Source organism: Nyctereutes procyonoides, unplaced genomic scaffold (assembly GCF_905146905.1).
Source record: "Nyctereutes procyonoides isolate TBG_1078 unplaced genomic scaffold, NYPRO_anot_genome, whole genome shotgun sequence".
NCBI lineage: Eukaryota > Metazoa > Chordata > Mammalia > Carnivora > Canidae > Nyctereutes > Nyctereutes procyonoides.
In genome coordinates, this window is record NW_026575020.1 from 32,257,288 (window position 1) to 32,278,844 (window position 21,557).

A 21,557-nucleotide genomic window follows, 5' to 3' on the forward strand; every position below is an offset into this window, starting at 1 on the left:
AAGGGAGTGAGCATGGCAGGAGCGGGGAGCAGGAAGGCAACCGCCTTCATGTTATCTCTGCAGAAAGGAAAGTTCAAGGAGCTTTGTATTTGCCAAGTCTGGATCCCCACCCTGGTCTAGCGGACAGGAAACCCCTCTCTGTCCTGCTGACCACCTCCACCACTTTGCCCAACAGAACCCACACGAGAGAAGGCTCAGGCGGGAAAGCACCTGGCTGGCTTCCCCTAGTGAGCAGGACTCGTGCCTTCAGTGGCTGGCTGCACCCAGGGCTCCCACAGCCCTCGAGGGTCTCCAGGGGTCCACCTGCCCACCCCACCAAAGCCTCTGCCCAGGGTCTCCCTAGGTGCCCCTAAGCCAGGGAGCAGAGACTCCAGCCTGCCCCTCCAGTGCTTCTCCCAGGTTAAGTAAACACTTTCTGAAGTTTCATGGGCCCCAAACATCAGCTCCCCCTACATCTGCCCTGCTGGGTCCACTGTGTCCTAGAAGAAAGGCCAAAGGAGAAGCCCAAGGCCCTGGGGGGGTGGGCGGTATGTGTCCAAGAAGAATGGGGGAATCAGCCCCAGCTCTCCATAGTGGTACCCCCAGGGAGAAGGGCTTCATCTTTCCCTTAACAACACAAACTATGTTTTCAGTGGGCGGGATCCCCCCCTACAACGAAATTGCAGACGAAAACCTCTGGCTGAGAGGTGAGCCAGAGCCAGGCAGCTCCTGGGAAAGTCCTAAGGTTTTTACTTTCTCCTCCTTTGTACAATCGATAGCACAGGAACTAACCTGGGCGTCTGCTTCGAGGGCAAAGGCCATGCAAGACTTTCTCTCCATTTTATCTGTGGCATAGTGAGTGCTTCACAAATACATGGTAAATTAAGTGCTTAATGGATGGGTGGATGGTTAGATGGATGTGTGGCTGGGTGGGTGGGTAGGTCGATGGATGGGTGGCTGGGTAGGTGGATGGGTGGATAGGTGGGCAGGTAGGTAGATGGGTAGATGGGTGGGTGGGTAGGTGGCTGGCTGGCTGGCTGGGGGGGTGGGTAGGTAGATGGGTAGGTAGACAGGTGTGCAAATGGGTGGGTGGGTAGACAGAGGAATGAATGAATGCACAAATACCTTTTCTCCCCAAGGAAGGACTCCCAATAACACTGGGGGATGGAGAGCTGAAAAGTAGCTATTTAGAAAAAGAACAATGAAACCAGGACAAGGACAGGATCCCAATACGACAAACCTTAATTCCCCACCCCACCCCCCAAAAAAGGGAAAAAAAATCTCGAAATGTCTAAAGCAGCCTGAGACTAATTAACCAGCTACCCCACAAGGATCCTTTCCACTCCTGAATCCCATGACCGTAAGCAGAAGACAACCAGCAAGGAGAGAGAAAGAAACCTGCCCCTCCAGGCCCTGGCCCTGCACACCCAGCCGGGGCAGCCCAGCACAGCCAGTCCCAACCCCCTTCCCCAAAGTCAGCTTCTACTTCACCCTCCACACAGGCTCACGAACTCTAGGCAGGTTCTGGTCAGCAGCAATGAGACCTGGCTCTAGACCTCAATCCTTTAACATCCCCTGGCCTCAACCACCCAGGAGATGAAGGGTCAATTCTGACCCTACAGAGTGTTGTGTCCAGTAGTGGAACAGACGCTGCCTCCCTGCCCACTGGAACTTTCATTGCTCCAGGGCCAGCAGCAGGGGTCAGGGGGCGGTCTCGTCTTCATGGTCTGACATCAGTGAGAACCACCAGGCCCATCTGGAACAGCCATGCTGTCCCAGCTGAGCTGCTGGAGGCCAAACAGTGAATCCGGGGCCGTGGGAAACCTCCGCAAACATCCCTGATGAGATGCACAGAACCTGCACCCTGTCTCTGTACCCAGAGGGACTGTGCACAAGGAATTCCTTGCCAGGCCCATCTCAGAGGATAACACCTGAATAAAGAACCAGCCATGCTCCCCGTCAGCAGCCTGCCAGCAGCTTGCCCTCCCCATGCAGTGGGGCACCCTGCGCAGCGCCCCACTTCAGCGGTGGGAGGGTCCCCATGTCTGGGTAGGTACCAAGGAAAGCAGGCCAGCCACCGGCACTGGGGCTCTGCTTGTGTTCTGTATCCCATCCCTGGACATCAGGACGGATGAGCCAAGCAAAACAGACTTGGGACAGTGGCCCCCCACGGGGAGAGCATGTACCAGCACCCTGAGCCTCCGCTGGCCCCTGGCCTGGAAGTACTAACCAAAGTTTATCTTGGTAAGAAACATGTGCAGGGCAGGAGGAGCTCAATGAGAAGGACGCTTAGCTGGATGGATGGGGAGGACGGGGCAGGAAGGGCAGGTCAGGCTCTGCCTGGAGCCCCACGTGGCTCCTATGTGGCTCCCACACAGCCAACAAGAGGTCAAAGGATCAATGAGAAGGGAGGCGAGCTTCCGGGGACATTCGCCTGGTGCTATGCACTCCACAAACACAATTCTACTTCCTGCTCAGCAGACCTTGGAGGGTGGTGTCCTTGCCACCATTTCGCAAGCAGGATTTGGAGAAACTGAGTCAGTCACTTGGGCACAGCTACCTGCTGGACTCGAACCCCTACAAGGGTCCACAGTCCATGTGCTCAGCTCTCTGGCTCTGTCTTTCCAAAAAATGTAAACTTATTTTATCAGTAAAATAATAGAGGAAAAAAATCAGAGGCCTGAGATCTCTGAGGCTCTAGTTCCATTCCAGCCAAACCTGGGGGGGTTGGGGGGGTGTGGGGGGGCAGTGACACAAGCTCAGCATTTCAGGAGCACCTACGGAGGGCAGGGCTCCTCACTACCTCCATGGCCAGGCAAACGGAGGTCAGAAGCACCGTGGCACCCGCCATGTCATCCAGCCAGGCTGCAGGGCCAGATTTTCAAGGAGTCCACCTGGAGCATCACAACATGGAGAGCAGAGGTGGGATGGGGGAGCTCTCTCCGAGCCCTGCTCTTCTGAAAGCCGAGACTGCTCCGAGCAGGGTATGAACCAAGCCCCCACATGCAGCTCAGCACCCAGGTCTGGGGCATCACAGCACCTCCATTCCCCATGCCCCCCGCCGTGGCTCCCGGTCCAAAGCCTGGGTACACTCCTGGGCTCCCTCAGCAGAGGCCACAGAGAGGCAGCGCCTGGCCAGCGACCGTCCCAGTGTGCCGTGGGCAACCAGAGGCCGGCTCCACACAGCCCCTCTGTCTGCAGCTGGGACATCCTCGGAGCCAAGCAGCTCCACTGGAACCTCTGATGAGCATGAGGGGCACCCCCTTGTGAGCTGCGTGGCCACGCAGTTTGGTGGGTCATATTCTGAGAGTTCGATCCAAGTTTATGTACATCTTACATTGCATTCAGCTGCAGCAAATCAAAACCAAAGTGGAGGGGTCCCTGGGTGGCGCAGCGGTTTAGCGCCTGCCTTTGGCCCAGGGCGCGATCCTGGAGACCCGGGATCGAATCCCACGTCGGGCTCCCGGTGCATGGAGCCTGCTTCTCCCTCTGCCTATGTCTCTGCCTCTCTCTCTCTGTGACTATCATAAATAAATAAAAATTTAAAAAAAAAAACCAAAGTGGAATTATAGACGGGATCATCTGCATCTTAACCGCCAGCCAAGAAACGAATTTGGCCAGTGTATCCTTTTTCTCCGTATGCTTAATTAGCCGTTCAATGCATGAGTACGTACATGCCTGTATGTTCCCGAGTGTGCACGTATGTGCATGAGGTAGGACATGTGCATGACTGCGGGTGTGCACGAGTGAAGAGTGCGTGCATGTGGGCACGTGGATGTTCCGGAGGCCCCTTCCCAGAGTTCAGATCCACTGGGTCCCCACCTGCCCAGGACACTGCTGTGCAGAAGGAGGAATGGGGAAAGGAGAGGAGATCCAGTCCACTGGAAAGCAGCCCTGCAGGAACTGAGAAGCCCACTTACAGGAAAGGACACCTGCATGGTGCTCCCGCCCAGCACATGTGCCCCTGGGCACTGGGAAGCACGGTGGCCTGCAGTCCCCACAGGGTCGCTGCAGCAGCAGGCACTTGGGTGAGCACTTTCGGGGGGGGGGAACAGAAACCCCGAAGTGGTGAACACATAGGGACGGGCCCCCGGATAGTCCCTGGATCTCCTTTCCAGTGAATTCAGAACTAGGGGATAGTGCCATCAGGCCAGGTGGCTCATGGGAAAGTCCTAGCTACGGTAATGTGACACCTCGCAGCACCTTAAGGAAGCTCTCCTCTTGGAACAGACTTCTCACCATTTGCCACAGCAAATACAAAATCCCCACACCCTCCCCACCACGTCTCATAAATCATGTATTCATAGAACATTTCCTCAAACACCCAGGCCCCGAAAATGGTCCTCAGATAAATTAAGCAGTAAATATCTTCTGCTGTTTCCCATCAGCAGGTAGGAACTGGCTCGTCGGGTCGTCCAGAAAGCGGCTGTTGGGCAGTGCCTATGCCAGCCACCTGGGGAGCTCTCTCAGCCTCAGAAAGCACACGGACACGGGGCACCACTAGGACCACGGGCAGCACAGAATGAGGTCCTCCTCAGCCTCCATCCATCAAAAGCTACCATGGTCCCCAGCCCAGCCATTTAGAAGGAGTGACCTGGGACCTGCCATGCTCTCAGATGGCACCTGACATGTCCGGTCGCCATGAAGGCGAGCTCAGCACAAAGCCAGCTCACCCAGGAGCTGAAACCCCTGCCAGCCTTCAGACCTTGTACCTGCCTGGCCTCAGGTACCTTGGCCTGCGCCAGCAGGGTTTCTACAGGACAGTCACCAGGTGACACGTCTGAGAACATGGGGAGACTTTGGAGTCGTTTGCCATGGGCCTAGGGGATCACCTCCAGGGAAGCTTGGGGTTCAGGTAACCACCCCGTCCTTGCCCAACACATGCTCAGAGTCAGAGACAGCTCTGCTTGCTTCAGGCCTAACCGCCATGGCTCCTCTCATGAGCCATGATAAATGTACCTGCATCATCTCAACCCAACCCTCAGGAGCTGGGCCCATCACCTGCCCCACTTCCCGTCATGAACTGGAGCTCTGTCCGAGTCCACACCCCGCTCTCCTCCACCCTCCTCGGTTCTCGATGCTTGACCACACCCTGGGTGTAGTGAGCCCACCCGAGGGTGGAAAGGCCCATGCGCTCTGGCACAAAGGGGCCGGGCCTGTCCCGTCTGGCCCCCTGCACTGGGTGGGCGCTTGGCCACTGCCACCAGACACAGGGGAAGAGACCACTCACCTTCCCAAAATCTCGGACGTCAAAGAGGTCAAAAGGGTCAAACAGCTCGCTGTTTCTTAGTCCAAATTTGTCGTGGCAGACTTTGAGGAAGGTGCGGATATTCTTCAGGCAGAGGAACTAGAAAGACAAGAGAAGGGCACTGAGCACAGAGGGTCTGTAAGAAGAGTGGCCGTAATGGTAGCTGATGCTGGATGCCGGAGCCGGCACAGACCGTGCAGCCCTGCCCAGGAAGCCTCCCTCACCTTCGCAGTCCCACTGGGCCGGACGTCACGGACGCCCCCGGCTCACCTTGGCCACTACCCATGACCCTTTGTCCCTCACCCCTGCCCAGAGGACCCTGCGTGGACGATCGTGACTGGAAACACACTGGTCTTGAGTCAGCAAAAACAGAGCATGAACACATACACACACTCACGCACACACACACCCACCACCTTCCTGGGCACAGACCTGCCCTGGTTATTTAACCGAGAGCCAGGAGCCACCCCCATGGAAGCCATCTGCTGTGGAGCCCAGTCACGGCGGGAGGCCAGAGGACCCACAGGGGCCAGAGTTCCCAGAGCATCATCAGGGCACCTCCTCTACCCAGTACCCTGACATCTGAGCTCCCTCACTCACTGTGCTTGGCAAAGCAACTGGGGCAGGAAGTTTAGGGTTGGAGGCTGAACAGAATCGTGGGCTGCAGTCCCCATGAAGGAGATGCTGGTAAAGACGCACGGGGGTGGCAGGCCAGGTGGCCCGAAGAGCAGGATTTGGAGTGGCTCCAGCCCCAAGTTCTAGTCCTGTCCACTGATTCCCACTTGCAGGACCAGGGACAGTTGGCTTGGGTGCCTGGGTGGGTACCCAGATGGCACAGTGAGCGCTGGGGGTGCCAGTTGTGTGCCCACCCAGTGCAGTTGGCAAGGGCATCCCCGGGGCAAGGCCAGCAGCATGCACGGCCGACAGGTCTCTGAACCTCAGAGTGGTCATCCTCATCACTAACCATTTCCTGAGGCCGAGGGCTCGACAGAGCGAGACCTGCACAGTGTGTGCTGCTGCTGGAAATGCAGGTGCAGGGACAGATGGGAGACAAGGACAAGCCAGGATCGGCAGCTACAGCCGGCCCAGCAGGAACCGAGCAGCATCACCCCTGCCTGGACCAAAGGCAGTGTCCACCGCGCACCCCAGAGCTGGGCTGGTCAGTGGTCACAGCCCATGCAAACTCCCTGGCTTTGTGTGCATACAGTGTTTCTGAATGTGCGAGAGCAAACCACAGACACAGCCCCTGTACCCCCAAATCCCCGAACAACTGAGTGCTTGTAAGAACGAGGACACCCCCTCCCACAGTCAGAGCACCAACACCAGCAGGTCAATGCAGATCCCACACATCCTCGTACTTACTCACATTTCTTCAATAGGTAAATGACAACCATGATGCCCTAACAGCAAAAAACATCCCGGCCTCAGGTCCCATGATGTCAGTGGCCATAACCCTTTCGTGTCCTCGAGCCCACGACAGTATGCTCCCACAGAACATTCTGGAAGGACAGCTGCATTCTGTGCACATGCTGTTCACATGGTAGCCCCAAGACACACGTGCCCACTGAGCACTCAAAATGAGGCCAGTTGGACCGAAACACTACATTTCTTTAACGTGTTCTAATTAATTTAAATTGAATTGCTACAGCAGCTGGTCTGGGCCAAAAATGCGTCTCAGTCTTGTCTTGTCGGATCTGATGCTTCTGAAGCACAGGGACACAAAAGGAGACACGGGATGAATCCACTTACACAAGGCACCCTAATAGCTAAACTCACAGAGGCCGGCAGAACCACGGAGCCGGTGGGGGTGGCTGGGGAGCCCGTGTCACCCAGGGACGGCTTCAGTTTGGGACAATGACCAAGTTCTAGAAGTGACAGGAGATCGTGACCAAACGCCATGAATGCTCCTAATACTACTGAATTGTACGCATATTAAAAATGCTTAAAATTGGGGATCCCTGGGTGGCTCAGTGGTTTAGCGCCTGCCTTTGGCCCGGCGTGTGAGCCTGGGCTCCCAGCATGGAGCCTGCTTCTCCCTCCTCCTGTGTCTCTCTCTCTGTCTATCATAAATAAATCTTTAAAAAAAAAAATGCCTAAAATTGGGATGCCTGAGTGGTTCAATGGTTGAAAGTCTGCCTTCGGCCCAAAGTGTGATCCCGAGGTCCCAGGATTGAGTCTCACGTTGGGCTCCCTGCATGGAGCCTGCCTCTCCCTCTGCCTCTCTCTCTCTCTCTCTCTCTCTCTCTCATGTGTCTCTCATGAATAAATAAATAACATCTTTTTAAAAAATGATTAAAATAGTAAACCTGGGGGGCCCCTGGGGGGCTCAGTTGGTTAAGCATTCTACTCTTGGTTTTGATTCAGGTCACGATCTCGGGGTTGTGAGATCAAGCCCCACGTCAGGCTCCGGGCTCACCAGGGTGTCGGCTTGGGATTCTCTCTCTCCCTCTCCCCCTCTCCCAACCCTGTGATAAAACAAAAGTTTAACTAAAAAAAAAGAGAGAGAAACAGACCCAACAAGAAGGCCACGTGCTGATACAGGTAGAATCTGGGGGCACTCCCACCCCGAGGATGGCCAGCGATGGCCAGCAAAGCACTGGAAGGGGGAAGGGGCCCCGAGAAAGACAGCCAGGCTCACACCTCGACCTGCCTTCCAGCCCCAGAGCGTGAGGATACGCCTCCATGGCTCTGAATCCCCCCAGACTGTGGGCACCAGCAGGCCTCCCCAGCTGCACCCCCAGGTCCCGCCCGCCCTGCAGCCTCGGCCTGGCCCTGCTGCTGTCCAAGCATCACCCGGCTCCAATTTCCACTAAGCACCCACATTGTGTCCTCCTCGGCCTCCCATTTTTAGAGTTAATTACATGGCTCCTAACCATAATCGCAGCCGGGGAGGCCAGGCTTCCTTTCGGGGCTCAGAACAGGCGGGCGCCCTTTGCCCTGCAGGCACGCTGTCTGCCTGCCTGGCCCTCCCCCCAGCGATGGCATCAGCCCCAACCTTCCTGGACTGAACCCCGCACAGCTCCAGGCCGCACAGCTCCAGGCCAACAAAAGGCTGGCCCCAGGAAACTGAGGCACAGACAGCTCAGACCCAAGGAGGGGGCGCAGCAGAACCAGGCCCCACTCGGAGGTGGAGGCAGAGGCATCCTCATGGAGAGCTTCCTCCATGCCCAGCCAGCTCTGCTGCTCTGCCGTGGAGCCTTTACTCCCCAACCTCCAAACATTCACCCCATTTCTCAGGAGAGGAAACAAGGCTCCCAAGCAGAAGGAGGTGGAGCCCAGATTGGAACCCACATCTGCCTGCCGTGAAGCAGTGAAAGGCCTCGGAGAGGACGGGTGTCCCTGAGTCCTGGGGCCTCCGACTATCCAGTGTGCTTCACACAAGCATCCCTCTCATCGCTGGCATGCCTGGAATGAGGGGACACACGGTCACCCCCCGCTCCATCATCCTACAGTTAGGGGACTGGCCAGACACAGAGAGGAGCAGAGCAAGGAAGGGCCAGCCCTGCATCCAGGCTCCTGGCCCCCAACCCTTTCCACTCAGCAGAGGTGGCAGGCCTGCTGCTTCTGCGGCTCGCGTGCACTCGCCTGGCCGTTGGCCTCTCCATCCCCACTGCCCCTGGGCCAGGAGGGCAGGGGGATGAGGCCTGGCCCATCAGAGGCTCACAATCCCTTGCTCACAGCAGGGACAGCTTCAGACTCTGGCAAAGAAACTCCCAAGGGCAGGATGGGGAGAAGACACTACAGGCACATCCTGGCCACAGGATGAGCGATGGCAGGAGAGGGAGGCACAGACGGTGGCCAGCGCAGGCCAGAAGCTGACCATCCTTGTCCTGTGGCCACAGAAGGCCTGGCCGAGGGCTGTGTCCCTGTGGCCTCGGGGGTGAGGGGCTGTCTTCCCTTTGCTCAGCCCACCAGGCCCTTAATGAAGCGGCAGCCATAGCCTCACATTCGGCCCCGGAAGTCCAGCTAAATGACCACGACAAGGGTCTGTCCCAGGAAAACTGGCCTCCTGACAAGCGACAAGCGGCCCAGAGTGGTTGCCCCCACCCCACCACGGTCTGTTTAAGGCACCACCCCGCCCCCAGCCCCAGCCCCAGCCCGCAGGGAGGGCCCTGGCCATTGCGCCAAGGGTGGGCTGCCCGTGCAGTGGACTCCTGACCCCTCTGTCCCACCCCCTCATCAGGCTGAAATCAGATTAGTGAGGACACAGAAGCTCTGTGCCCAGCCGCCTCCACCAGCCTCACAGGGCCTGCTGTCCTCTGTCAGCTGTCATTCGGCCCTCAAAAGGCCAGCCCAGTGCGGGGATCCTGGATGTGAGAGGCAAGGCCGGCCCTGGGAGCCATGACCCCACGTCTGAGCCACGAGGCCCTGGGGCATCCCGGGCAGCAGGCTTCCTGGGTCCACTCCGGCCGCTTCTCTTACGATCGGAGACATTGTCTGCCCCACAGGGAGACATGGAGTGACCTGGAGGACCTGGCCACGGGGTAGGGCAGCCCTCAGACCTACCCGTCGCCTCTCCCATGACCCCTGGTGGGTGGGCTGGGGTGGGGAATCGGACACCCTGCCCCCAAAACTCACATCCACCCGGCATCCAACACGTATGCCCAGTACTGGGGACTTTGATTTGTCCCCACGTTCCCTCAGGGGCTGCTCCCAGACTTCAGCACCAAGAGGCAGGTGCAAGAGGGGAAACTGAGGCCCACGAGGGGAAGCCACCTGGTTAGCAGGCTTCTGCTGGGGATGTGCAGTCGGAGCAAAGAGTCCACGGAGGGAGGGAAGGAGGTAACAGGGGGCTGGGTGCTGACTGTGTGGCGGGCAGCATGCCGATGTCCTCCAGTGCACAGACCCACCCAACACCTGCAGTGACCCTATGAGGTGTGCAACGTGATGACCCCATTCCACAGACAAAGTGAGGCTTGGAGAACTGGTGAGGATGAGGGGAGCTCTCAGGGGGGCCCTCTCCACCTGTCACAGGGCCTGCCCCAGGGGAAGTCCCATGGCCACCCTGCTAGCTGGGACAGGGGCCTGCTGCTCCCGGCAGTGATACCCAGCCAAGCTGGGGCCCCACAGGGAAAGCCCCAGGTGGACTCCCTGGATCCCCCGACCTGCCCCTGGAAATTGCCACTGACGTGAAAAGCTATTCCCTTTGGGCCCCCAGGGAGGGCCCCCGGCTGGCATCCCCAGCCCACCAGCCCCCAGAGTCCCATCTCCAGACCCGCAGTGGGCATGTCCAGTAGGAAGAGCTCTGACCTGGCTGCTCTGACTCAACAGCCACCTGTCCTCTCCATGCCTGTCTTTCCACTTGTAAAACACAGAAGGAAAATCCTGCCCTCTGAGTCCTAGGATCTGGGCCCCTCACTTTAGCAACGGCCAGCTGACCCTGGGGCCATCACCCTCAGGACATCCTGAAGTCCCTGTTCCCAGAGCTTCCCTGTGACGTCATAGCCTGGAAGAGTGGACGCAGGGGATAGGCCCCCAACGGCCCCTGCAGGACCCTGTGATCCACACGCAGGGCCAACCTCCCTCCCGGACAGAGTCAGCCAGGGAGCAGGGGAGAGTTCACAGCCCAGGTGGCCTGGGCCCTCCGTCCACACCTCTGCTGGCTTCTCACTATCAGCCGCAAAGCTACTGCTCAGAGGCGGGTGGGGGTGTGAAGAGACGAGGCAGCCAAAGGCCTCCAGGAGATGGTGTGTGTGAGGCTCGCTGCTCACAGCCGACCCCAACGGGACATGGGGGAGATGAACAGCACCCTCCCCTCGCCGCCTGCTGCAGAGAGACCCGTGGACACCACAGCCCTGGAGGGGGACGGAGGGAGACGGGCCTTATCGGCTTCCCAGCTATCAACACAAAAGGACTCTGCCTTTACAACCTCTGCTCTTCTGGGGGCAGGGGGTCCTCCATATGCGAATTTCCACAGACGTGGCAGAGAGTTCCTAAAGTGTCTCAACGAGCGGCACTAAAGCTGTACTTCACTGTGACAAATCGCACGCCGTCCCACTGGAGCAACCCTGACCGCCCGGGGCCGCGCTGCCGATCAGACGCTCTGACTGGCAGCTGACATGCCTTTGATCAATAAAAAATGGGAAAATGAATTAACTTCTTGTTTTATTTATGCCACGCTTGTTCCAAAAACCTTTAAAATGACTTCATTATTATTTAACAGATGCAGCATGCTGGAATGGATCTTTCAAATCTGGGGCCCTTAGGGTAAACAAACAGGTGGCCTGGAGGTGACAGCTCGCCAGCCACTGCGTGGGACAGACACAGAGACCGTCTTCTCCCCTGGGTCCCAAACACCTGGGATCATTGGGGGCTTAATATCTAGTAAATGAAGGAAAGAGCGTCCATGAGGCACACGTGCTGTCCCGAGGGCCAACACTCCTAAACGGGCCCCGCTTTCCCCCAAGCAGCCGTGATCCACGAGGGCTTCAGAGGCAGCCAGGACCTCACGGGCAGCCGCCACTGCTTGGGGGCAGCCCTCACTTCCCGAAGCACCTCTTCCAAAAACAAACAGGTGGAACTGGGGTTGGCACGACCACATGCTCCTGTGCACGTCGGTGCCACCAGGGGCCTCTCCGCACCAGCCAGTCAGGGTCCACCCACTCACAGCTCTGGGGTTGGGGGTCATTTATCTCCCACTCCACTTGGGTGTAGTGGAGGGCCTCCGGGTGAGCCTCCAGGTCAGGGCACTGAGGCTCGGGTGGTCGGATCGAGGATGGAAGGCCACAGCCTGCGTGGTCAGCATCGACAGTGAGGGACTTCTGTCACTGGCATGGGGCCGAAGCCCCGTGACTGTCCCTGTACCAGGGGCCGGGGTGGCACTGCAATCCAGGCCTTGCTCCAGGCAGGGAAAGCACAAGCCCAGCAGGGCTCATCTGTGCAGCGTCGGGGGCTCGATCCCGTCTGCACGGTCTAACAGGAGCTTCCTGCACTCAGGCCATGTCCTCAGCCTCAGGGGCGTCAGGAGCCAGGGCACCGGCAGGCTGATGGATAAACTGGGGCCACCGCCTCTGTGCAGACCGGGCTCCTCTCCGGGAGGGAGGGCGGCACTGCCTTTGTGCAGCTATGGCTCTGCCAGGGGCCAGCTTCCGGCTCCCAACAAGCACCAGGCCCCTGAAACCCAGTGCACCGGGCTCCTCACCAACCGCCAGCCCGGTCTGTCTCTGTCTGTCTGCAGCCCTGGACAGTGGGAAGCAGGTTCTGAAAGGTCAGGAAACTCTCCAACAGGAGGAGGCATGCTGACGGTGAGCAAAGCCAGGCGAGGCCAAGCCTGTGGCGGCTACAGATGATCACTCTCCGTCCTGACCTTAAAGTGCTTCCTATCGATGCTGGGGGGCCGGGGGGGGGGGGGTGGTCACCAAGGAAAATAACCCTGGAAAAGGAGCAGCCTGGAAACCCAAGCAGAGTAGGTGGATGGCTGATGCCCATTCCATCCTGTTGATGGACACTAGATAGGCGCCTACTGTATGTCAGGCCCTGCCCTGGGGTCCCAGGCTCGAGCACATGGGCAGGGTGTGGCAGGGACCCCTGTAGAAACCACAGCTGTCTAAGAAAAGAATCTGTGATTTCCGTCCGACACCTGGATGGAAATTGTTCCCAGGAGTCCTCAAAAGAACCGCCGCTCGGCCTAATGGCCTGTGTGAGCCGGAGGGATAAAGAGAGGCCGAGTTATCGAGCCTTTAAGGTCAGGGTCAGACCAAAGGTTTTCTACAAAGCCAGCAGGAAATTGCTTTCCTAGGATGTCCCTGTGCAGCCAACCATCTCCTCTGAGCCGGCTTCTGAACACTGGGAGGTTCAAATTCCACTCTCCTGCTGCCTGGCTGCTCGCGGCGGGCACAGCTCAGAGAGATTAGCTCTGGGCTGCTGCCTGGGGTGCCCCCCTGCCCCCAGAACCCACGGCCGCCCTTCCCTCTCCTGCCCCGCGCAGGCCACTAACACCGGCTCGCCAGCCTCCTGGGACATCGCCCCCAAGGACTCCACCACACCAACTCATTTTCTCCACCTCCCCTTCCTCACAGAAAAGAGGCCTGCAAGGCCAACCTCAGAGCAAGTTCCTCTCGCCGGCGCAAGCTGGGCAATCCAATTCCGGAGGGATCCAAGCAGAACACATTTGACTATCTTTGTTTTCCTGTCACCTGCTGAAATGAAAGCCAAATGCATCCCTTAATGGGCAGCACACACCAGATTATTGCACTCCCGCCTGAGCGCGTGGACCTCCTTATTAGTCCTCCCTGCTGTGCTGCAGATATTGAGGGAAAATAAAGCCAAAGCACCAGAGAGCTGCCCAAACAAGAGGGCAGCGAGAAGCCTCTCCCCTGCTCTGAACCAAAGGCAGACCCACCTTCCCTGGGAGGACGGTGATGCAGGAGCCAGGAGGCCCCTTGCCAGCCGGTTACGCACCCAAGTGTCAAAACCCTTCCCAGACAAGTGGCCCCATGGTCAACCATTCTCTGGCGGGGGGGAGCTGGCTCTGAGTGACGACCCCTCCCACCGGGTCCCCAGTTCCAGCCCCTCATGGAGCTGGCCGGGTACACACCCTGGAGAACCCCTGCTCCATTCTGGGGGATGCCCACAAAACCCCGACCATGGGGAAGCAGCAGTCACCCACAGGGCAGGGCCCAGGCCCACTCGGACAGCCTCACGTCCTTCTCCCATGAAGCCAATGTGCTCCATGAGGCCCACGGCCAGAAGCCCAGCCTGGACATGGGGACCCCCCCCACCTCCCCTCTCCGAGCCTTGGTCTCCTTCTCTGTCAGATAGGGTGATACCCACGGCAGCCACCACCAGGGGCGAGCCGCGTCCCCCGCACCAGGGAGCACACTCGACCTTTAGGCCGATCAGCTCTGCTGACCTTAACACGACCCGCAAAGCACGGATGGGATCCCCATCTTACAGATGAGGAGGCTGAGGCTTGAGGAAGTTATTTACCAAGTGCAAGGGGGTTGAAAGGCAGCCCCAAAAAGACATGTCTGGGTCCTGACCTTTAGAATCTGTGAATGCAATCTTACTCGGAAAACAGTCTAAGCAGATGTGATTCAGGATCTCAGGGTGAGATCATCCTGGGTTGGGGTGGCCCTAAACTCCACGGCAAGTATCCTTTATAAGACACACGGCAGAGTCCCAGGAAGAAGAGGCGAGGCCTTGTGAGGGCAGAGCAGGGATGGGAGGGATGCTGCCCCAAGCCAAGGAACACCTGGGCCCCCGGGAGCTGTGAGAGGCAGAGAGGACCCTCCCCAGAGCCTACGGAGGGAGCATGGCCCACACAACACCTTGGTCTTCGGGCTGTGGCCTCCGGAGCTGGCAAGCATGAATTTCTGTTGGTGTGGTCATTTATCATGGCAGCCCTTGTGCCCTGACCACTTGCTCCGTGACCTGAACACAACATGTGAGGCACCCACAGGCCCTTGGTGAAGGTCTGCAGAATGCACGGATGGATGGATGGACAGATAACTTGGGTTTTGACGAGAACCTGAGGCTAGAGTCCCATGGTCCGCAGGCCCCCCCATGGCCCCGCTCAGCTGGGAGCCCCTGCATCCTGCACCTGCCATACTGGGGCCCACACAGGGCTCTGGGCAGCCTGAACCCTACGTTCCTGCCTCCTCCTGAACATCACAGTGCCTGGTCCAGCTCCAGACACCCCTTCATCGAAGCGTGGGGCTCAGACAAACCCAGCCAGTGTTCACGCAGAAAGATTTGGGTCCAAATCTGACCCTTCCCCTTGCCACACCCTCCCAGGGACGCCCGCCCCCGTGACACCAGCTCCAGGCTGAGTGCACGTCTAAACTCTCCAGACGCCCCATCCAGTGGCTACGGGAGGATGCCCAGTCCGAGCCCCCTGCCCTCTGTGAAGGCCACCCTCTCACCCCAGGGCTGCAGCCCACCTGGGGGCAGCTAAGACCCCCCACACATACTTGCACAGTACGGCCTGATCCTGCAGGTGACCTCCCATGTGTGGCAACCCAATGCCTTACACATGGCCTCCTTGAAGCCCCATCACCTTAGGGACACCAAGGGACACAAAACATCCCCCTCCACCAGGCCCGGAGTGTAGCAGAAAGCATCCCTCAAAGCAGCACACGGATGGTCGTGGGGAACCCCCTGCTCGGTGGACACCCATCATGGCAAGAAGGGTAAAGTTCCTGTTCAGTTGTCATTCCACAGCTCCTGGGAATTTCTAAGGGAGGGGGGAGGCCCCAGGAGGCAGCGTCCCCCCAGGACACACACACACACACACACACACACACAGGGCTAACATCCATCAGTCCACCCATCCCCGCATGCACACATGCATGGTCGAGGCTGCTGAATGTGCTCTGTCACCATGGGGGTCGGGGGTGACCTGCCAGTCAGCAAGGAAGGCCCCTTGATGGACAGCATCCATGCAGCACCCAAATGGGGGAGAGGCCTTGGCAGGCTGCCTCTTGCTCTGCAGGTGCCACCCCTCCCCGGACATTAGCAAGGGCCCAAAGTGCCCAGAGCAGGAGCAGCACATAAGAGATGCCCAGTGAAACCAGAAGGTGGCCCCAGAAGGCTACAGGGGGAGAGGGGACTCATTCCCTGCACGGAAACAGAAGGTCAGGCTGTGACAGCAGCTGAGAGCCTACTGTGCCCGGCTTGCTCACTCCACAGCTTCGCTGAGCCGGACGGGCTGCTGTGTGGGGCACACGAGGGGGTGTGTGCGCTCAACACGTCTGTGTCGTTATGATTAACGCTCAGCATAAACACGTCTGCAGGTGGACAAGGACTCAGGGAAATGTGTTGTTTTATTTTTAAGATTTAATTATTTATCTGAGGGAGAGGGTGAGCGCACAAGTAGGGGAGGGGCAGGGAGAGAGGGAGAAGCAGGCTCCCCACTCAGCAGGGAGCCCCACACAGGACTCGACCCCAGGACCCCAGGATCATAACCTGAGCTGAAGGCAGACGCTCCGCCAACAGAGCCACCCAGGTGCCCTGCTGGGAAACGTTTTTTGAAGTCCGAGCAGGTGGAGAATGAGAGGCACACACGCTTTCGGTTTTTAAATGCTCTTCGTGTTCACGAGCCTGCCGTCTGTGAACCATAAACCAAGTCTGCTTGGTGAGGAGAGAGGAAAGCACTTCCCCCTCCTGCTGCCCCGATGCTCGAGAACCCAGAGGGCTCATCAGCCCCGGATTCGGGGAACAAGGACATCTCCCAGGCTCAGTCCGCAGGGCAGATGGCAGCTCCGTGGATGAGGGAGGGCGTGAGGAGGCCCCACTTCCCTGAATCCCAGTCCGTAGAGCCTTCAACCTGTCAGGACCCCCGGTCCCTCCGGGGGCTTCACTCATCCACGCCCCAAACGTCCAATGGCGCAGGTGGGAGGGACCTCACGGGGAGTCACCCGTCTGTGAAGCAGCCAGGGAGAGGGTCCAACCCCGATGCCAACACCAGGCGCCTCTCTCCTCCCCCCAAACCAGCCTCCCTCGCCCGCCCGAGAGACACCCGATACGTGTGAAATCTCAGCTGTGCCTTCTGAAGTTACTTCTCTTCCATTTTGTTCCCACGCAGGCTGCTGCCCACCCACAGACTAGCCAAGGGCTCGGAGAGGCCGGCCTGACCTCAGGGGGTAACTGCAGCCTCTGCCCTCTGGGGAAGTGCATGCGGGTGCTCTTCTGAATCAGGAACTCGCATCCCCTGCCCCCTCTTGCGCACCCTGCAGGCAGTGAGGCCAGAGGGCACTGGTCGTGCACCTAGCTTGGTGCAGAGCTCGCTGGGGACCACGGACAAGTGTCTGCCCTCTGTAAGCCTTGGTTTCCCTGTTTGGTGAGCCTGACTGCAGTCCCTGGGGCCCAGGGAGGCAGACCTCGGGGAGAGGGGGAGGGGAGGGGCTCTGCAGCCTGGACACGGGCTCCAGAGAGACCCCCCCCACACACCCACCAGGGGATCACTGCCGACCAAAGGGAAAGCAGGCCTGGGCAAGGACTCCAGCGGAAAGCAGTCCAGCAGCTCCTGAAAACCCTGACAGTAGAACCACCACTCGACTGGCAATCCCACCTCCGATCTTCATCCAAAACACAGCAGGCAGCAGCTCAGAGGTGTGTGCACAGCCATGGCCACGATCCACCCATCAGCGGGTGATGGGCAGACAAAACAGTGTCCAGCCACATCGCGGAATATTATTCGGTCTTAAAAAGGAAGGAAATCCTGACACACACTGTGAGCTGGATAGGCATGGAGGACGGGGCAAGGTGCCGCGGGAGGCACACCCCAGGCCCCGGAAAGGCCAAGCAGCAGACACTGCAGCTGGACGGAGGAGCGCACAGGGGTCATCTGGCGGGTGCACTTTCAGTTTTGCAAGATGATTGAGATGTGGAGTCGGAGGGAGGGGACAGCCAGCCGCATGACAGTGTGAATGCAGCCAACGGTGCTCACCTGTGCCCTAACTCCATCGACCCCATTTCTTCAATTCACCTCCATAAAAAAACTGCTGGGGGATCCCTGGATGGCTCAGCGGTTTAGCGCCTGCCTTTGGCCTAGGGCGCGATCCTGGAGTCCTGGGATCGAGTCCCACGTCAGGCTCCCAGCATGGAGCCTGCTTCTCCCTCCTCCTGTGTCTCTGCCTCTCTCTCTCTTTCTCTCTCTCTCTCTCTCTCTCTCTATCATAAAATAAATAAATCTTTAAAAAAAAAACTGCTGGCTCGTCAGGACCCCCACCCAATCCCGCATGGGACCCCCCCCATGCCATGGTCATTCGATGCATCTCAGGGCCCCCCAGCCCCTCGCGTCCCCAGCCACACAGGAGGGTCTCCAGCTGCCTCAGAGCAGCAAAATCAGCCTCTGACAGATATTGTTGGGTCTGGGGACCTCAACGTCACAATGACATGGGCCTTCCCGGGGCGGGAGTCCACGAACTTTCCTAAGTCGTCTCTTCTTTTTTGCAGTGATTAGAATTTCTTAAAAAGACACCTCCACCCTCGGCTGGCTTCAGAATGTGAATGTGTTAAAAACCCAGCCAGCACAGCCTGTTTCTGAGGATGCGGCCTTTCCCAGCTCTTCTCCACCGGCTCTTCTCCACTGGAGAAGCTGCACTTTCTGGAAATTCCAGCCGCTCAGAGCGCCAGCCCCAGGGCAGAGCACCGAGGAGGCATGGGCAGCAGGGGGGCGTGGGGCCCATTGTCTGCCAGGAACAGCTGGGCTCTCTCCCCTGAACCGGGGTCAGGAATGTTCACAGCTGCAGACTCACCCTCCAGCTGCAGACTCACCCTCCGCCCCCAGAGGGGCGGTGGGGTGGGAGCCAAGCAGGGGAGGGAAGCTGTGGCCCAGGGGGCAGGGGGACAGGGGGGATGGGGGGACAGGGCGGGCACGCCTCCAGCCAGCCAACAAATGGGAAAGCTGAGCCAGAACTGGCATTTCAATGCAGGAGGCCAAGCTCCAGCCAGGGCCCCACCTGCTCAGGGTCCCCGGGAGGGCAGGCTGCAGACGGGGCGGCTCACGGCACTCGGGGCCCTGGAGCCTCCTAGGCTGGGATGACCGGCACCAGCCACCTCACCAAGTGGGGAAATTGAGGCCTCCACCCACCCTGCCCCCATCCAGGCCAGTTGCCTGCAGGTCCCATCTGGCTGTAATGGAGGGAAAGGTGCCTGGGATATGGCTCCCAGGATTAAACTTTGCTCTTGGTCTTTGCCCCTGAAAAAAGAATGGCTTCTCCTACGTAAGTGGGGGCCTGGAAGAAAAGAAAAACCCACATGAGCTCCAGCCCTCAAGCACCACTTACCACATGGGGACTTTCTGCCGTCCAGCCTTTTGACGCTCTAGTTTTTGTTATTACAAAATTGAGCGCTGGGAACAGCGTACAAGCCTGGGCCCTGGCTTTCCTCCCTGGCAGCAGGACACCCAGTGGCAGCCTGAGCCGGACGTCCAGGAGCCTCCCCGGGCCTGGCCCTGACGCTGGGCATTCAGCTGTTACCAGTTTCACCATCATATCTACACCATGGCAGACGGCTCTGCCCTCACAGGCCACTCCCACAACGGAGCCAAAGGTTCCATGTCGGCTGCAGGGTGACAGGACAGTCACCACCCAACAGCCCTCGGCAGAGACAGGCTCCACCACATGAGAGCAGCAGGCGGATGAGGGCCCTGGGCAGTCCCAAGCACAGTCCCCACCTGCACGGGTGTGCTCACTAATCACTCACCCCTTCATCACCCCAAAGGCTGCCAGGCCCTACTTGGTGCCAGGCACGAGAGCACCCGAAGGACGGTGCCTTTGGCCCCTCCCCCCATGGGAAGAGACAGTTACACCCAGGCTCCCAGGCTGGGCCTGCAAGGTGCCTGCCCACCCCAGTGCTATTTTCGAGAGAAGGGGGATGGCTGAGGGAAGTGAGAGTGCAGCGATGCGGCTCGGGGTGGGGAGGACTGCGTGGCCCACCAGCTGCAAACCACAGAGCGGCCCTGTGCAGGCCGGAGTACGGGGACCCAAAGGTAAGCCCCAGAGGTGAGAAGGGTCTGCTGGAGACACACAGGGCAGAGAGGACGAGATGGAGGCAGAGATGGGATCGGGGGTTCTCAAGCCACGGGACGCATGGGGCCACCAAATGCAGGGGCGAGGTGTCCCCTCAATGGCAGGGAGGGACCATGCCCTGCAGCCTCTGAGGCAGCACAGCCCCCACCAACACCTGCATTTGGGGCCTCTGTTCAGAACTGTGACAGCTTCCGGTGCTGTCATGTCTCCAGTCCAGGGCACGTTGGCAGGGCCGCCCCAGGACCCGCATGCATGGGGAGAGCTGGGCAAACCTGGCAACCCAGCCTCTGGGCCCACACCTGCAGGCACCTCTTCTCGAGGGACACTGCTCACTGCTCCACCATCACAGGAGGAATCAGGCACACATGTAAATCAGCTTTGTGACACCAAACCCAAGAACACCCTGTTGCTGCCCCTCCCAGGCCCAGGCTGAACCGAGAAAGTTCTGGCCCGAAGGGGATTTCATCATCTGGCCGCTAAAATGCTAACCACGAGAGACCAAGGCTTACTTCCCGCCTCCCGGGTCCCTGGAGAAGCCTCCACCTCCCAGCACAGGCCAGGGCAGCCCAGGGGCTAGGGACAAGCAGCCGCTCACCTGGGAGGCTCGCTCGGGGAGCTTCACCTCAAATCCTATCTCCAGGACGGCACTGCCAACAGCTTCCTCGAGCCAGGAAACCAGGCACAGCTGAGAGGAAGGGGAAGCTAAGTGCCTTCGCTTTCCTCCTCTCCAGAATTTGGCAGACACCGACAGACACAGAGCAGGGAGGTGCCCTCCGTGAGGGCCAGGCTCTCTCCTCTCCCCAGACAGCTTACTGCGTGGGGCCTGCTGCTGGCCCAGGCCTGTGGCACCCTGTGCGTCTGACTACAACACCCTCTGTTCAGTGAAGGAGCCGTGGCCCAGGAAGGAGGCATCTTGGATTCTGAGACACGGGAATGTCTGAATCCAGATCCAGGTCCAGACTCAGGGTCCCAGACTCTGAAAAGGGGTCCTGGCCCAGAGAGGAGGGGTCCAGGTCCAGGGCAACATGGGGTAGCTGCAGCTCCCTCACGGTGGCATTGAGCCAAGCCCCCACCTTGCCAGGCCAGACAATGAAACGCATCCCTTCCCCCAGGGCCAGGGCCAGCTGAGCAGGAGCAGAGCTGGGAGCACAGGACAGGGGAGGTCATGGGGGCAGTGCTTGAGCCTAGGCGGAGGGGTGCAAGGAGGTGGAGGCAGGAGGAGGGGAGTGGTCACAGGGCTGAGTCCAAGAGGCTCTGAGGCTGACCGCAGATGCTTGCCCCAGGGGAGGTGTGCAGAAGGTGCGCAACACCCCCCACACCCCAGCAGACATTACTAATCTGTGGGAGCAGAGTGTGCCCCCTCCACTGCCCACCCCCCGGAAGACATCACTAATCTGTGGGACCAGAGTGCATCCCCTCCACTGCCCAGGTCCCAGCAGACATCACTAATGAGTGGGAGCAGAGTGCGCCCCCTCCACCACCCAGGTCCTGGCAGACATCACTAGTCTGTGGGAGCAGAGTGCACCCCCTCCAACACCCATCCCCGGCAGACATCACTAATCTGTGGGAGCAGAGTGCGCCCCCTCCACCGCCCAGGTCCTGGCAGACATCACTAATCCACATGGCCGCTGAGCAGCCACACCCAGCAGCCCTCCCTGTCCTTCTCAAGCCAGCTTTTCGGGCAGGCCAAGCCGAGAACCAAATCTGGAACCCTCCAAGGAGGGCCACGAGTCAGTCTGTGCCTGAAAAGCCAAGGGCAGCGGAGGGGAAATGAGGAGTCCAGCTCCCCTGGTATCTGAAACCCCACCAAAGGTCTAGAACCCCCTCCCCACTCCTGGCCACAGAGCCAAAGGGCT

The 21,557-nt window shown here is 59.1% G+C and overlaps 1 protein-coding gene across 2 annotated transcripts in view; it reads right to left on the reverse strand.

The window, feature by feature from the left end:
- VAV2 (vav guanine nucleotide exchange factor 2) overlaps positions 1-21,557 on the reverse strand; it is a 159,459-nt gene that overhangs the window by 121,608 nt on the left and 16,294 nt on the right. For both annotated transcript variants that reach the window (XM_055320331.1, XM_055320321.1), the window contains exon 2: positions 5,210-5,326. In XM_055320331.1, coding sequence (XP_055176306.1) covers positions 5,210-5,326 — 117 coding nt within the window. The remainder of the gene's footprint in view (positions 1-5,209; positions 5,327-21,557) is intronic.